The sequence below is a fragment of the Epinephelus lanceolatus genome, chromosome 1, assembly GCF_041903045.1.
Source record: "Epinephelus lanceolatus isolate andai-2023 chromosome 1, ASM4190304v1, whole genome shotgun sequence".
In the NCBI taxonomy this organism is placed as follows: Eukaryota; Metazoa; Chordata; class Actinopteri; order Perciformes; family Serranidae; genus Epinephelus; species Epinephelus lanceolatus.
In genome coordinates, this window is record NC_135734.1 from 20,455,913 (window position 1) to 20,473,969 (window position 18,057).

Consider the following 18,057-nt stretch of genomic DNA (forward strand, 5'->3'; position numbering starts at 1 on the left):
AGAAACAGCATTAAGTCGATAGAGATGGAGAACTCAGTAGGATGGTGCTTGGATAGATAGTCTTGCCAGATGAACGTCTGTGTGACTTGATCAAAGGTGGTGATTTATTGATGTCACACTGTTGTTGCTATTTATAGCCATCACCGGCATGATGCGTTGCTGTGTACAATTATCATCATGGTTGATTAAATTTTACTGCTCTACTCGTCTTATCAATAATGTAGTATTACAGAGACAGTGCGCACACACATGCACACACACGCACACACACAGATGCGTGCACAGTGTTTGTATTTACTCTTTGCTTTTCATTTCCTGAGAGCTTGAGCCAAGTGATGGGTGCACAGCAAGCCTTGTTTAATATTCCAGGAATTACACAACTCTTATTTTGGCAGGGTCTTTAAAACAATTTGAGCTCATTTGAGTGTTGTTTGTCATTTTTAGATGGATGTTGACTAGTGTTATTTTTCATTTTCTGGATATTAAATGTTGCTAGGCAAAACGCCAAGGCCAAAATACAAATGTATGTTGCCATGCTGCAGTCAGACGCAGAGTTGTAGCACAAATCCATTGCCAGATTGCTTGAAAATGTCACCGCTGCTGCCAGAGAGGCACGTGGATTTGTGAGATGACTGACGGACTAATAGACAAAATGAGGCTTTAAGTGTTCAGAGGGACGTATGATCTAAAATAAGGGGCTCTATCAAAATAGCTCTGTGAAATCTCTCTGCTGTGTGTCAGTGGTCAGTGTGTTCAGCTGTTGACATTTCTCTTCCGAGCACCGCTCGCTCTCGCTTTCTGCCTGCGTTTCTCTTTCCTCCTCTCCCTCTTCCTGATGTTTTTTTCCTCCCTCTCAGCTCCATCTCTGTCTCCACTCTCTGGACAGTTTGTTTTTGCTTTTAGCCTCCATTCGTGCTTCCTCTCGCTCCCTTCTTCTCTGGGGCTGGTTACATAGCGACTTGCCCCTGCTAGGCACGATGCTTATCGAGGTGTCCTTTGTCATCTGATGTTGTTTATTCAGTGGGCGCACATACTTGTGTCTCACGGCAGAGATGATTGTGGTTATCCTGTCTCCAGGCACTAAAGGCAGAGAGAGGGGCAGAGTGTGAGGTAGCAGTAACGGGGGAAGCAGAGGGGGAGTGACGGACTGCAGGGGTTAGGAAATGCAGAAATGAGGGATCAAAGATGAGAGAAAACGGAAGAAAGGCAGAGCGATAATGAGAAGAAAGAGAGGGGATGCCATACTTTCATGTGAAGCCTCCTAAATCACAGCAACTCCAAAATTGGCCCTCTGGTACCCTGGGTGAAATGTTAACAGTCTGTGCTCCAAAAAAACCTCCAAAAAGCCTCAGAGTTTTTTTTTAAGCTTTCAGTGGACTTTGGCCTTTAGCGTCTTTTTGTGAGGGTATGGAACTTGGAATAAGCCGTGGTTATTTTGCTTTTCCACTTTCAAACGGGAAAGGCTTACTCACTTCTCCCTCTCCAGAGTGTGATGTCAGCTTTGAGTAGACTGTCAGAATGAAACTCGCTCCTCCTGGATGGCATACCGAAGCCCGTGTCTCAAACACTCACATTTATCTCCCGCTTCCCCGTAACTGACTCAGCTGCTCCAGCAGATCTCGGTGCTGGATTTTCTCTCCCTGGAATAGGGGTGATGATTCAAGATGTGGCAGCGACAACTTTTAGGATTTGCGCCACAGTCACTCTGTTGTGGAGCAGCCGGGAAACTCTTAATCAAGATTCACTTTTACTCAGTGAAGATTTAATGTAGATTAATTCTGATTAATCTAATCAATCAATATGTTGCTGATCAAATAGGCTGTAAATGTCAGAAACAGTGAAAAATCCCATCACAATTTCCCAGAGCCCAAGATTATGTCTTGAAGGCACAGTTCACACCAAAATCCAAAATACTTTCTATTACCTGTAGTACTGTTTAACAGTCTAGATTGTCTTGGTGTGAGTTGCCTAGTGTTGGAAATATTGCCCACTACAAGGTGCTTGATTTGTGGCTCTTGAAAAACTCAACAGCAATGTCTTTTTCCAGAAATCATGACAAGGTTACTCCCAATTATCCACAGACCTTGACGTGAGCAGTTTGATGTAGGAAGTACTTTCTCTCTACCAAACTACATCCGGCAACCGTATCACCGCACAGCAGGAAGTGTGCACCTACTGCTAGCTCACCTAGCATCACTAAGCTAGCTAATGTTACAGCTCAATCAGGGAGGACGCCATTAATGTTTACACGTTGTGCTGTCACAAGCCTCCCGTCAATGAGTAGATACACTCTTCCTTCTGCCCAGTGATACAGTTGGTGGGTATAGTTCAGTAGAAGGAAAATAGTTGTGGTGGAGATATTGACCATAGAGATGTCTGCCTTCTCTCAAGAGCCCGGTCTCACTCAGAAGTCGTCAAAATCTGGCACTTGGGCAGTGACTTGCAGTGTCAGTCACCAATGAAGAAAGGAGTCCTTAAACATCGGCATGATATGCTGCTGGTTGCTGTTGTAGTTTAATGGTGCCCAGCAGCGTCAGGGGGAAACGCAGCGGGACAAGTACGAGAGTTAGGTTGTGAAAGTCCGAGTGGGGCAGGTGGGAGGGGTGGTGGATGGGTCCAACAAACACCGAATTTCAGCCAAGAGAGCAGTGTCAGGGTATCTGCAGGTTTCAGTAAGTTAAATTTAAGACTTTTTAAGACCTTTTTAATGCCACCTTGAATGGAATTTAAGACTGAAAAAACAATAAATATAAGCGATGGTTGGGGGATCCCGCTGTACTATAACCAGTGCTTAATTTTTAAAATTAGAAGTGGGGTAACACTTTTTCAAGCTGCACCCGAGCCGCTTCACTGCGCAACTCCGAATGGAATGGTTGTGACATCTAGTGTTGTCACGGTACCGAAATTGGGACCCACGGTACGATACCAGTGAAAGTATCATGGTTCTGAGTAGTATCACGATACCACAGCAAAAATGAGGCAGATGTGCCTTTTGTCATTTATAAAACATAAATCACTTTTCTATAATACATCAATGATATTTCAATGGAATAAATTACTTATTGACTTATTCATACTTCAAAAACAGCATCAATAAGTGATTAACATAGGGGGGATCAAAATAAAATGAATAAATAAAATAAAAATCAACCAGCCACCCTCCTCCCCTGACAGTCCCTTGATAAGTAAAGAACAGAGCCTAAAGTGCAGTGAGGTCTGTGGACCGTTACCTGCCACATAGAGAAATGTGAACAGCAGTCATGACGCCAACAAAAGAGGAAATTAGGCTACTGGACCTGGGGTCGGATTTCTCTGTCGCCACCGGTAAGCCGTTATTTTGCGCTGCAGAGCTGCCGTAGGCTATTTGACCACCGTATTCCTGTCTGTGACCCCCGTTCAACCCACAACCTGCATGATTCGCCTTTCGTTTCTGCTGCTGGTTGAAATCTGGAATCGCACTGCGTGCTGAATGATTTATTTTGCTGGCACAAAACTATTTTTAGTCGCAAATGCGAGTAAAATGCTCGCACGTAGAGCTCTGTGGAAAACAAATCACTGCCGACAAGTAAAAAGTCATAAATAATAACTTTCACTGCTCAAAGATACTCACGTCTGGAAAACAAACCACTACAGCAGCATATTGAGTACCAGGTAGCCAGCGCGCGCCGTTAAGCCCTTTTCACACAGAGCGCGCAAAGCGCAGACCTCCGCCGACGAACTCATTCATTGTGTATGTGCTACCGCCAGCGCGCGCCATTATTGGATGGCGCATGGACACTCACAGAAAAGTGCCGCGAGAATAAAAAAACAGAAAAGAAAGAAAGTCAGATTAAATATTCCTTCCGCAACAATTTTAAGACCTTTGAGTAATGAATTTAAGACCAATTTAACACATTTCTAATGAATTTAAGACATTTTCAGGCCTTACTTTTAGATACATGAATTTAAGACTTTTTAAGACTTTTCAAGGATCCGCGGGTACCCTGGGTGTTCGCATCCTGTAAGATTCTAAAGCCAAACCCTGTTTTTTTCCTAAACCTAATTACGTGTTTTTGTTGCCTAAACCCAACCATGTGTGTTTGCTGTTGAAGGAAGAAAAAACATCAATTTGCGGTGTTGTACTGACATATGTTACAGGCAGAACTTGACACGGTGTCCCAGAACATCAACAACCAACACAACCAAGGTTCCTTGCACGTTGTATGTTGATGTAGAAAGTCCATGACCAAACGTCAGTATGTGACAAGGTCAGACTGAGAATGTGTTGCTCTCGAATATAATGAAAAGAGATGGCACTCAACTTGTAGCACTCTAAGGAGCAGCAGTAATATACAGTACAGGCCAAAAGTTTGGACACACCTTCTCATTCAATGCGTTTTCTTTATTTTCATGACTATTTACATTGTAGATTCTCACTGAAGGCATCAAAACTATGAAGGAACACATGTGGAGTTATGTACTTAACAAAAAAAGGTGAAATAACTGAAAACATGTTTTATATTCTAGTTTCTTCAAAATAGCCACCCTTTGCTCTGATTACTGCTTTGCACACTCTTGGCATTCTCTCCATGAGCTTCAAGAGGTAGTCACCTGAAATGGTTTTCCAACAGTCTTGAAGGAGTTCCCAGAGGTGTTTAGCACTTGTTGGCCCCTTTGCCTTCACTCTGCGGTCCAGCTCACCCCAAACCATCTGGATTGGGTTCAGGTCCGGTGACTGTGGAGGCCAGGTCATCTGCCGCAGCACTCCATCACTCTCCTTCTTGGTCAAATAGCCCTTACACAGCCTGGAGGTGTGTTTGGGGTCATTGTCCTGTTGAAAAATAAATGATGGTCCAACTAAACGCAAACCGGATGGGATGGCATGTCGCTGCAGGATGCTGTGGTAGCCATGCTGGTTCAGTGTGCCTTCAATTTTGAATAAATCCCCAACAGTGTCACCAGCAAAACACCCCCACACCATCACACCTCCTCCTCCATGCTTCACAGTGGGAACCAGGCATGTGGAATCCATCCGTTCACCTTTTCTGCGTCTCACAAAGACACGGCGGTTGGAACCAAAGATCTCAAATTTGGACTCATCAGACCAAAGCACAGATTTCCACTGGTCTAATGTCCATTCCTTGTGTTTCTTGGCCCAAACAAATCTCTTCTGCTTGTTGCCTCTCCTCAGCAGTGGTTTCCTAGCAGCTATTTGACCATGAAGGCCTGATTGGCGCAGTCTCCTCTTAACAGTTGTTCTAGAGATGGGTCTGCTGCTAGAACTCTGTGTGGCATTCATCTGGTCTCTGATCTGAGCTGCTGTTAACTTGCCATTTCTGAGGCTGGTGACTCGGATGAACTTATCCTCAGAAGCAGAGGTGACTGTTGGTCTTCCTTTCCTGGGTCGGTCCTCATGTGTGCCAGTTTCGTTGTAGCGCTTGATGGTTTTTGCGACTCCACTTGGGGACACATTTAAAGTTTTTGCAATTTTCCGGACTGACTGACCTTCATTTCTTAAAGTAATGATGGCCACTTGTTTTTCTTTAGTTAGCTGATTGGTTCTTGCCATAATATGAATTTTAACAGTTGTCCAATAGGGCTGTCGGCTGTGTATTAACCTGACTTCTGCACAACACAACTGATGGTCCCAACCCCATTGATAAAGCAAGAAATTCCACTAATTAACCCTGATAAGGCACACCTGTGAAGTGGAAACCATTTCAGGTGACTACCTCTTGAAGCTCATGGAGAGAATGCCAAGAGTGTGCAAAGCAGTAATCAGAGCAAAGGGTGGCTATTTTGAAGAAACTAGAATATAAAACATGTTTTCAGTTATTTCACCTTTTTTTGTTAAGTACATAACTCCACGTGTTCATTCATAGTTTTGATGCCTTCAGTGAGAATCTACAATGTAAATAGTCATGAAAATAAAGAAAACGCATTGAATGAGAAGGTGTGTCCAAACTTTTGGCCTGTACTGTATATATATGAAAAACTTGAGAAATCATGACGCTTCTGTCTGCATAGTGATACGGTAGGTGGGTGTAGTTCGGTAGAAAGAAAATACTTCCTACATGAAACTGCTCACAACAATCTCTGTGGATTATCTTGAGCAACTGGGTCACGATTTCTGGAAAGAGACATTGCTGTTGAGTTTTTCAAATAAATTTTTTCTTTTTGTTTTGTTCAGCACTTTGAGTTCCACAAGCTGAGTGCCATCTAGTTCCATTATATTTAAGATAAGGCAGACATCTCTACGGACAATATCTCCAACACTCAAACCAAAACAATCTAGATTGATAAACAGCTCTACTGTCCCTGAAACAATAGGTAGACATTCTGGGAAATACATGTATTTTGTTTTGTTTCCAGAGTTGAGAAAATCAGTATCACTCTCGTATTTCTTGGTTCAGTATGAAGCTGGAGTGAGCAGCTGGTTAGATTTGCTTAGCTTAACACGAAATCTGAAAACAGGGTGAAATTGGCAGCCTGGCTCTGTCCAAATAGCGTCTTTAAATGCTACAGTATAATATGTTGATGAGTGAGTTTTTAGCAGTGCTGGAAGGCAGCAGTACACTCATATTTCAGGAGCTGAAACTCGGGAATGTTTGGCATTTTGCTTTAATGCATTAATGAAAAGTGTTACTTGATGAACAGAGCATATTTAACCACTTCACAGACCAGGCGTCCAGTCCACTAAACAGTCTGTCAGTCCCTGACTGCTGTCATTGGCACCTCAGTAAATGCTAGCTGATGAACAGGACAAACTGAACCAGATGGCTCCACTCCCAGTGGCTCCAGTGAACAGTCCACATGCATTAATGAAGACCCTGAGGCTGGCAGAGCCACCAAAGACACGTGTACACACTCTGCATGTGTGTGTGTGTCGGTGTTTGTATGTGCGTGTGCATGCATGAACCTAGGTTGACCACCGCTGACATCCTGTTCCAAATTGCTTCCTGTTGACTCTGGTGTCTTCCTCCTCTGCTTCTTTGCTGCATGTTGGTACGACCCTGGTCTTCTTCTGCATACATGTGTGTGTGTTTGTGTTTACACATGGGTACACATGTGCATGTTGTATCTGTCTCCTACTGTTCCTTCCTCGAGCCGACCACTTTATCCACTTAACTACCATTATTAAGCCTATTAAGAGAGGAGCTCTACCCTATGGCTGAAGCTCTTTTATTTCCTACAGAAGGTTTCTGAACATGTCTGTGATCTGTCGTTGTACATTAACACACTGGAGAGTACAGATTATTCTTCTGCTGTGGTGGAATGTGAGAAGAAATGACTAAAGACCAAAGAGATCATTTAAAAAACATAAATTACAAATTACAGAGTGTTAGAATATCAGCTGTCAGTCTGTATGAGACCTGCATGACAATAATCACGTCATGACATCATCTTGTCGGTTCAGCAGTTGCACATTTTCTTGAATGTTCTCTTCCACGCAGTAACCAATTACAGCATGCCGTTTTCCCCTTCACGCCTCCTTTTACTCATTCCGCCATGGATCACATGTCTGTTTATGTTTCCACTCTTTTTTTCCCTCTTCACATTGTCCCAAACTTTCTCTGTTCTCCCCTTTGAAATGTCATTTGCCATTTCCTGTGTGTGTGGTGTGAAATAAGAAAGCTGTTGCTTGGGTTTACTCCATGTAATATTAAAAGCATCTTTTTGTACTCGTGTCATTTTGGACGATTATGAAAGCAAGTAGGAGACATAAGAATTTGAATTTTAACAGCCAAAAACTTTCAAAAGCAACATCTGGGCTACCCAGGACATGACAGGCAATCAAGACTGAATGTTTATGTCCAATCAATTGCACATAAACAGCTCAACTGGATATCTCAAGGCAATTGAATCGAACGCAACTGGACTTCGTTTTGTCTTAGAAGACGTTTCGCCGCTCATCCAAGAGGCTTCATCAGTTCATGCTTGTCTGACTAGGCTGGAACTAGTCTGAGAAACTGGTGTGGAAAACGTCTTCTAAGACAAAACTAAGTCCAGTTGCGTTCGATTCAATTGCCTTGAGATAACTATGACCTGGATAAATGAGAATATCCACAGGCAGCTCACCTGGATGACTTACCAGAGCCCCCAGAGCAAATAACTGCAGATGAATGGTTTTCAAAGTCAAATAATTCAATGCTGTGAAGTCAGTAGTATTTAAATTTCAGCAAAGCAAGGCAAAGCTTTAGATTTATTGGTTCATCTACATCCCAACCTTCACCTATGGTCATGATGAGCTTTAATGACCGAAAGAATGAGATCACGGATACAAGCGGCCAAAATGAGTTCCCTCAGAAGTTACTGCCTTAGAGATAACGTAAGGAGCTCAGACATCCCAAGGGAGCTCGGAGTAGAGCTGCTGCTCCTTTGCGTCGAAAGGGATCAGATGAGGTGGTACGGGCATCTGATCAGGATGCCTCCTGGGCGCCTCTTGTTAGAGGTGTTCCAGGCATGTCTAACTGGTAGGAAGCCCCGGGGCAGACTCAGAAGACGCTGAAGGGATTACATATCTCGTCTGGCCTAGGAGTGCCCCAGAGTCTCCCAGGAGGAGCTGGAAAGCATTGCTGTGGAGAGGGACGTCTGGAATACTTTGTTCAGCCTGCTGCCCCTGTGACAAGGCTTTGGATAAGCAGTTGAAAATGGGTGGATGGATGTACTCAGACTATGTGTCTGATTTGCTTCAATAGTCCATTATTAAAGAAAACCTAATGTTCCAGGTTGCCATTGCTGATGTCATAGAAATGTGTTGCACTAACACAAAGTGAAATGAAGATACTTGTTGACACTAATCTCACTAACAGCACATAATGACCATAATGGTTGTTGTGCAAGAATTAACCAATTAGCCACCAATCAAATAAGTTATTAGTATTCATTCTGAGCACAGTATTCCTGGGTGGGCCCAGACTCCCCCTGACTGCCTTGACCAGCCAAATCAAATCAGCTGCCAGCGTTTACTACAGCTCACATCAGTATCGTGCATCTATTAATGTCTCTCTCTGACAAGCTGCATGAGCACCATGATGCAAGATCAGCAGCAGCCCCTCACTGTGGTAAAATTTACCAGAGTTTTGATGTCATTTAAACAATGTAATGTCTGTGACGCCGACATGACATGCCTACGAGACGCGCGGCTCTTCAGCACCTACTAAGCAAAGACAAAAACAAATCAACCTTGACTGTCAGCGACTGAAATCAAACACCCTCACAATTAAATTTATCTGGAGCTCAGATCAAAGCTTGTTTGACAATCAGCCGTAGTGAGCATTAGGTGCCTTTATTTTTGTCAAAGTTAAAGCAGGGATGTTTTACAAATTAGCCCTGAGAGCCAACATCTACCTGGAAGTTACGACATCAACCTAAAACATGGGAGTGAAAATGTCTTAAAGCTCTGATCATACCTCAACTTGTAGCGAGTGTATTTCTGCTCAGTCGCTGTTGTTTTCCTCAGTTGTAGATCATTGTGATTGCAGGCATTTGACTTGTTAACCTGTTGTCTGGCACCTGTCAGCACTCAGCCGCAGAGGGCAGCTCTGCTGTCAAACAATCTCATGAAAAGGGTCAAAGGTCAAAAGTTGACAGGGTGTCACCTGTCTAGGTTTACAGTTGGAGCCTGTAGCTGTGCTGTAGTACTCAACGTCGGACTCCTTTCTTTCATTTTCCGTTTGCTAGGCTGTGTTATCAATGCATTTCTTGTTTTAAATCAAATTTGATTTGCATCGTGAAGTGTTTCATCTCATGAGACCATTGAATGAGTCAGAAACCTAAAACATGCACCAACATTCCAGTTTCTCCGAGCTTGTCACTTCAGGGTCAACTGTCATCCTCATAATAAACAGTCCAGTAGTGGCTGTAGCCAGTTTGAATGACCTCAGCTTCCCTCTCTTTTTCTTACTGTGTATGTGTGTGTGTGTGTGTGTGTGTGTGTGTGTGTGCGTGTGTGTTTGTGGTTTTGACAATTTACTGTTGGCTCACCGGCATGGTACAAGGACTGCTCGCCACATGTAGAGACTTCCTCCAGTAAACTTTATCCCTCTCACTCCTCTCCTTCTTCTTCTTTATGAGGCAGAAAACACAATCAATCACTTTTATTGAGCATCTCTTGTTATAGTGAGCGCTGCCTGGTCAGCACAATAAACACCAGTCAGTGCGAAAGACGCATTCCAAAAAAAAAAAAAGACAGTACAACGTCCTCAAGTTTCTTACATTTCTGCAAATATGTGTGCAGGCGCTTGTTTGACCTTCTCTGTTGGTGTGCACCAGTCTGTGTGTGCGTGTCTGACATCATGCGTCACTAACCCGTCATGTGGAACAGCCAGATCTGTGCTGACAGCCTCTCCTTCAAACCAGCTGCAGCGGATGACATAAAGAAAGTGAGAATGAATCTTACCGTCCTCTCTATCAGTTCTTCATCCTTCCTCCTCATCCCTCCATCCCTTCATCTGTGCTGTTGGAGCACGACCAAGAGCGTTAAACCAAACACATGACTTGGCATGTGTTAGTACATTCCTAGTGTGTTTGAGTGTGTGTGCGCGCATATGGTTATGTGACTGCTGCAAAAACCAATTATGTGCTCATTTCCTTTCAGGTGACTCCCACCTGTTCCTCAACACCAGACCTGGTAAGTGTGTGCATGTAGTTTAGTATGATGTAATCATAGACTGTGTGGATGTAATGCAATTAATTACTGCAGCACACTCACTCTTTTGTGACTGTTTCTCAGCACGGCTCCATTAAATCTACACAACAGAAGAAAAGAGGCTCCATACCAAGGTACCAAGAAGCCTGAATTACACATTAAACAAAAGAAAGTCATATTATATTATTTAAAATTCACAGATATAAGATGCACAGTAAAATAAACATTAAGGAGCTTAAACTTTGATTCGTCTTAATGAACAAACAATTGAACAATGGACTCTCACAATGTCCAGGAGTAAAAGTGTGGAACAAGTGATGGAGCACGTCATGGAGCGCCACTACGACTTTGACCTCACCTACATCACAGAGAGGATCATCTCTGTCTTCTTCCTGCCGGACCTGGAGGAGCAGCGGTATCGCAGAAACCTACAAGAAGTGGCCTCCATGCTGAAATCCAAGCACCAAGACAAGTTCTTGGTTAGTCATAAAACTGCAAACAATATAAACTTACTGTTGTAAAAGGTCTCTTAAAAAGATCAAATAATGAGGTCATAGCTGCTATTAAAAGTTTTATTAAACAAATGAAATGGGTTTTATTTGCATATTTGTGTAACTATCCTGAAAGGTCACTGCTTTAAGGCCTTGATAAGGTCTATAAACTACCACATCCTTCATTACACTGTGTCCTTTAAATCTGTATTTTTTGCAGAGTTTGTGAAAACAGTATGTAAAACAGATTTGTGATATCATCTTATGTGTCTACCTTTTCCAGCTACTTAATTTATCAGAGAAGAGACACGACATCACCAGACTTAACCCAAAGGTATGAAGTATTCACATGCTTAAAGATGACAGATCACCTCAAGGTTAATGGACAGGTTTGACTTAATGGAAAACCAGATTTTGAAACGTCTTTCCTCCTCTGCGGTTCAGGTGCAGGACTACGGCTGGCCTGATGTTCACGCCCCACCTCTGGACAGGATTTGTGCTGTTTGTAAAGCCATGGAGACCTGGCTGACCTCTGACCCCCAGAATGTGGTGGTCCTCCACTGCAAGGTCAGTGCCGCCTGAATCCACGTGTGCTTGCTTTGCTGTGAGAAAATTTGAATCCGTGGGGAGAGTTTTTTCATTGTCACTTTGATGTGTGCTCTGACAGGGAAACAAAGGGAAGACGGGGGTCATTGTGGCAGCCTACATGCACTACAGCAAGATATCAGCGGGGTAATCTGCACTCCTTATACCAGCATGTGTTCAGATACATTATCCATTTAAATGTAACCCTGCCATCAAAGCTACATTTCAGTCAAGAAAAACTGGATCCCTATCAACCTTACAACAACTGTGCACAGAAGCTGAGAATGGCCGTGCTTGCAATATTTTTTTAAATGCTGTTATCTCAAGATAATTTTGTTTTCATTATCTCATTCATTCTCTCGATAAAATAAGCTTTGTTATCTCATGTTAACAAATGTATTACTCCGTTATCACAAGGAAACAAAATGCTGTTTCCTTTCATTACTTAAAATGTTTATCAGAGATCAGAGTGCTATGCCAGCATATGTAGATGGCTTCTTGACAACTGTAGCAACTGATTTAAGCTAAAAAATGTATGATCAAGGAGTATTCATTATTTATCTAGCATCAGACTGTTTTTCAAACAAGATCTAATTAAGGGAAAGAAATTGCATTGTGTCTTTCAGTTAGAGATAACATTCAGATCAGTCCATCAGTTATGAATCCTCTGAGACAGTGATCTTGGAGGCTGAAATCAAGTGTGACCAAATTAAACAGACACTCATTTTCAACTTTAAGCTCTATAATAATTTATTTTTGATATCTGTATTACCTCTTGTATTCTTTTTGACTTCCTTATTTATACTTATCCTTTTGGACTGTCTGCACCGTGGATCAATTCAGAGTGAAACGTTGTTTAGATTCTCTGTGTCTGTTATATGACTGTAGAATTGACAATAAAGCATCTTGAATCTTGAATCCCAGGGTCTGGAGAAAACAACAGTCAGTCATTTCTCATAAATTATGTTGTTATCTTGAGCAGTTGAAATAATCGTAACCAGTAATCATTGAGTAACCTTTTGCGTTCTCAAGAGTCGACAAAAATAAGCACAATATCACAAGAAAACAAGCTCTGTTATCTCTATTAAACAAAATAATTAACTTGTGATCTCCAGATAACAGCATTAAAAAAATAATTGCAAGCACAGCTGCTCTCAGCTTCCATAATTTGTTTTCATCAACGCAAAGGCCATCTTTGCTTACTGTCAGTGATAGCTTGGCCAATGTGATCACTGTAGGGCTGGAATTAATGATACTTTTTATTATTGGATAATCAGCATCAATAAGCACTGGGTCTATATAATGTTCAAAAGTAGTTACAAAATGCCCCAATTTCCCAGAGCCCCAGTTGACATATTTAAATTGCAGTACCCAAAGATATTCTGTTTAGTCTAAGCAAACTTGCAAAAGTTCAATTTGAGAGGCTGAAACCAATGCAGTTGATCTTTAACATTTAATCAAATTTTTGACAAATAATTTGCTAGTCAACTATCATTTCAGCTTTGCTTTCACATTCTAGTATTATTGGCAAGCTCTAAATAGAGAAAATGAGATGGTCCAAAGAGCCTATAGATTAAATTTGTAGCCAAAGTCACCAATAACAGTAATGCTTTACTCAAGGCGCACACCTCAAAACACTTAGTAATACTTCCTAATTTCTGCTTGCACAGATCTGTGCTAAAGCATTTATTAACACACCTCTGGTTGTGCCCACAGAGCGGATCAGGCTCTCACCACTCTCGCAATGAGAAAGTTCTGTGAAGACAAAGTCTCCTCTTCCCTACAGCCCTCTCAGAACAGGTGGGGCACACTCATATATCTTCTTCTTCTGCTACCTAACACTGCTTGTGTTGCCACTGTCATCGCTCCATGCTGTCATCATCACTGTATTTCCTCACCTCTCTTCTTCAGGTACATCTACTACTTTGGTGGGTTGCTGTCAGGCACCATCAAAATGAACAGCAGTCCTCTGTTCCTCCACCAGATCCTCATTCCATCACTACCAAACTTCCAGGCAGGAGGAGGTCAGTTTTACACAAACTAATGTTGTATAATAGCTTGCAGGGCAGTGATGGGAAGTCTTAGCTCTGGATAGTGAACAAAAAGAGTTTTACAATGCTGAAGGGAAAAAAAACAATAAAGCCTTTGTCTGCAAACTCTCCCCTCCCCGTCTCTTCAGGTTTCTATCCATTCCTGAAAATCTACCAGTCTCTACAGCTTGTCTACACCTCAGGCGTCTAGTAAGTACACGGCCAGCAGTCCAGTGACTGCATATTCAGCTCACCTCCTGCGGGCAGATGCTTTTCCTTCCCCTGTCCCACTGACAGATGTTGTCTATACAGGCCGCAGTCTTTGTTTAGGTGTAGGCTGCTCTGTGCTTATTTTAAAGTGAACATTGTTTACCACTGTTTTACCCAACTGAGACATGTTTTGACTGGTTTTATGTGGGTTTTAAACTGGTGTGGCCATATTTTAAATTCTGTGTATGCGTGTGTGTGTGTGTGTGTGTGTCCAGTGACCCCCAGAGCTCCAGGGCGAGGAAACTGTGTGTGACTATGGAGCCAGCACTCTTATTAAAGGGGGACATCATGGTGAGAAACAGTTGAATCATATGTTACTAATTGGAAACCTTGCTTTAATTTTAATCCTATCCATATCCACAACTACAGTGCATCACTGCAATTACTGCAAAACCTCAATTGTTTACTAAGCTGCTTTTAAAAACACATGAATAAAATTCTCCTCTGACTTAGATTAAACCACTTACGCTACAAATTCTCTGTAGACTATGAACACGCATACCTGATTATTTTCTTACGCTGTCTTGCATGCCTCTTTGAGTGGGTAAAGATATTCAGAGCCATTAAAGACCTAGATAGACATGCAAGTAGTTTATTTGTCCTGGAGGGTAATCAGTTGCCACGGCAGCAACACGCACCAAACATGCATGATCCAACTAAAAAGACTACTAAAACTAAAAGAGATCGCATTAAAACTTGATTTACCATTTTGTGCTAATACGTTAACATTTTGAAACAGTCCGTGTGAAATGAGCTTTAGTATTTGAACACCTCTGTCATCCTCCTCTGCAGGTGAAGTGTTTCCACCGGCGAAGTAGAACAGCAGAGAGGGAGGTGGTGTTCAGAGTCCAGTTCCATACCTGTACCGTCCACGGAGCCCAGCTATGGTTTGGCAAGACTGAACTGGATCTGGCCTGCACAGGTATGAAAAACAGTTTTGCAGGAAATGCATTAAATAAAAGGTAGAATTTTCAGTTTAGGTCATGAAGAAATTACAGAAGAGAGTATTGTGAAGGGAGATTATGCTGCATATATGCATAAGGAAAACATTAAAAACACTACTGGAAGGTTGTTTAGACCAGTGGTTCTCAACCAGGGATCCTTGAGGAAGTTGCAGGGGTCCCCAGAAAAATGGGGATAAGTTTATTTTCACTGTTTAATTCACTACAGAGTGAGTCCAATGTGAGTAAGAGTCATAAGAGTTACCATTCTGATCTCACCTTAGGTTTCACTTCCTCAACACTTATCTCCTCCACTGTAAATGACAACTAAAGAGTTCTGGTCTTCGTCATATCTAACATCCAAATTTTTTTCAGATGGAGGTCCCTGAAGCAGATAGGGGTCTATAACCTAATGTTTATCAATTTAGGGGTCCTTGACATGAAAAAGGTTGAGAACCACTGGTTTGGCCTACACTAGTGCCTGGCGGTGCAGTGGTTAGCACTATTGCCCCCCAGCAAGAGGGTTCCTGGTTCAAACCCAGGGTGGGGGAGTCCTTCTTTGAGGAAAATTGCATGTTCTCCCTGTGTCAGCATGGGTTTTCTCTGAGTACTCTGGCTTCTTCCCACAATCCAAAGACATGCACATCAGATTAGTGACTCTAAATTGCCCATGAGTGTGAATGGTTGACTGTCTCTATGTGTTAGCCCTACGATAGTCTGGTGAGCTGTCCTATGTCAGCTGGGATAGGCTCCAGCCCCCCCCCCCCCCCCCCCCCGCAACCCCCAGCAGCATAAGCGGTTACGGAAAATGAATGAATGAATAGTGCTTTAATGCACTAACATTTGAGCATATTGCAGCATCTGAATATACAATTTAAAACCACTCTCAGTATATTTCTGTTGCTGTCTTGAAATGGTTTACACGGCTGTATAATTCAAGACCCACTTATTGCTCAGTCCATTGTGGTATGTGTGTATTTTGAGACAGATATCAAATGACAGTGTCAGTTTAGATGAAACAGAAAAGCTTGTACATGGTTCGGTAAGCAGCAGTCTCATGACAGTTGCTCTAAGTGCTACATGCTGACGCATGCATACAATGTATAAATAATATTACCCACACTCATGCATGAAAGTAAAAAGAAAACTCATTTCAGATACAATACTTTGAAGTGTTATGCTCTGTTTCCATTATAAAGAGTGAAAAGTATCTTTGGTGTTTCCACTTCACAGATCGCACTTTCTTGTGAATGTTTTTATCAGTCTGTGTAGTTACGGCCTGGATATTTTTAGTCACTACCTTTATGATCGTCTTTCTGTAGATGACAGGTTCCCTCCAGATGCTACAGTCGAGTTTATCTTCTCCAGTGGGCCAGAAAAAATGAAAGGTGAATATTATCAACTGTCTGTCTGTCACTGCGTCTCTTTCTTTTTACGTCTTCATTTGCTTCATATCAAAATGTCGGCTTCCCAAGGTCGAGAATACCGCAAGAATGATGCCTCCATCAAAGTAGACTACAACACCTCAGATCCTGTGGTCAGATGGGATTCTTATGAGAACTTTAACCTGCACCATCAAGACAGCATTGAAAGTAAGAAACACTCGCAATCACACAGCTGTAAAGAGTAAATTTACACCAGAGAGAGTCATCTTAACTTCAAACCCTCTTCTTGTTTCTACCAGATATCTCTCATACGAGGGGCCCTCTGGACGGCAGCTTGTACGCCCAGGTGAGGAAGCGTCGAGGGCCGGGCTCAACTGCTTCCGGGGCATCACCCAACGGCTGCCTCACTAGCAGTCCAACAGTCAAGCCTCAAACTCCCAGCCAGCCCCAGCCTCTCACCTATACCTCTGACTCAAGCCGCTCCTCGGTCCTCGCTGATCAACCAGAAGACACCTCTCCATCTATAAACCGCCCAGAAAGAGAAAACACTGACTCTCCTTCAAAGAGAGGAGACGGGGAAGATGGAGCAAAGGATAAAAGACGAGGGAAAGAAAAGGATAGAGAGACAGCGATTTTAGATGATGGAGACCCGTCAAGTCCTCAGGGTTTGAGGCGAGAGCATTCGTGTTGCGGTCGAGCAAAGTGTGGCGACGGTGGATGGGAACGGGAACGGGAGCCTTGTCTTTCTGATGTTCACTGCCTCAGCCGATGCAACAGCGTTAAAAAGAATCCAAAAAGCCAAACTCTGCCAGCCTTGCCATCCAAATCCATATCCCCGCCTCCTCATTCAGCTCATATGGAACTCTGCCATCGACATAGTGCCCATCCTTTACCAGAACTGCCATGGGAACGTCCACCCCCACCCCCGCCCTGTCTCCTCAGGCCTTGCTACCCTTACTCCAGCCCTGAACACACCCACCTGCACAGCCACACCCTCCCAGCCTTAAACAGACTCTGCACTGGGGAGGAGTGTCACCTCCTCCATTATTCCAGCCACAATCCAGCCTCTCATCTCTCCCATCAGTCACTGCCCTCAAGTCCTTACAGGGAAATGTTCTTTGGCTCTCCAACACCATCCCCTGGTTGCCCCTGTCGGGACTGTGCCAGCAGGCGAGAGCACCAATCAGCCTCGGTTAGAGCATTCCACCCATTGCACCCCGACCAATCAGAAAGCCCACACTGGTCCCCAGGAGCAGGGATCCAGCGGACAAGAGAGGCGCCTCCACTGTGGGAAAGTGAAAATCCATGGGAGGTGGCGAGAGAGGCAGAGTTCTGGCAGTGCAAATCAGCCATGCCAGCATTTCGTGTCTGCCACTCCAGTTTGGATCAGAGTCCAAACCCGGAGCCTAGATATGCCATGGGACCTCATCAGGGTTACCCCAGCCCCCAGTCTCTGATGGATGTGCGGGATGGAGCCAGCAGTGGGTACCACACTCCTCCACAGCCACGTTACTCCTGTCCCTGCTCTCCTTATCAGTCATCTCCAGCAGAGAGCCATGAGAGCAGGGGTTATGCCTCAGGGTATCACTCTGGATCAGCCTCGCCTCTGCCTGCCAGTAGCCCCTCTCCAGGGAGAGGCAGGCTGCCTGAGACTCCCTCTGGATCGAGAGACCAGCAGCACATTGAGCATCACAAAGGTGAATGTTTTTTTTCATTGAAATAACA

The 18,057-nt window shown here is 43.4% G+C and overlaps 1 protein-coding gene across 4 annotated transcripts in view; it reads left to right on the forward strand.

Moving 5' to 3' along the window:
* LOC117257187 (tensin-2-like) overlaps window positions 1–18,057 on the forward strand; it is a 41,600-nt gene that overhangs the window by 16,820 nt on the left and 6,723 nt on the right. For all 4 annotated transcript variants that reach the window (XM_033627169.2, XM_033627171.2, XM_033627170.2 and 1 more), the window contains 14 exons: window positions 10,580–10,612; window positions 10,715–10,764; window positions 10,926–11,109; window positions 11,405–11,455; window positions 11,566–11,688; window positions 11,789–11,853; window positions 13,423–13,506; window positions 13,618–13,730; window positions 13,886–13,946; window positions 14,222–14,297; window positions 14,799–14,928; window positions 16,270–16,335; window positions 16,423–16,539; window positions 16,632–18,029. In XM_033627169.2, coding sequence (XP_033483060.2) covers window positions 10,580–10,612; window positions 10,715–10,764; window positions 10,926–11,109; window positions 11,405–11,455; window positions 11,566–11,688; window positions 11,789–11,853; window positions 13,423–13,506; window positions 13,618–13,730; window positions 13,886–13,946; window positions 14,222–14,297; window positions 14,799–14,928; window positions 16,270–16,335; window positions 16,423–16,539; window positions 16,632–18,029 — 2,551 coding nt within the window. The remainder of the gene's footprint in view (window positions 1–10,579; window positions 10,613–10,714; window positions 10,765–10,925; window positions 11,110–11,404; window positions 11,456–11,565; window positions 11,689–11,788; window positions 11,854–13,422; window positions 13,507–13,617; window positions 13,731–13,885; window positions 13,947–14,221; window positions 14,298–14,798; window positions 14,929–16,269; window positions 16,336–16,422; window positions 16,540–16,631; window positions 18,030–18,057) is intronic.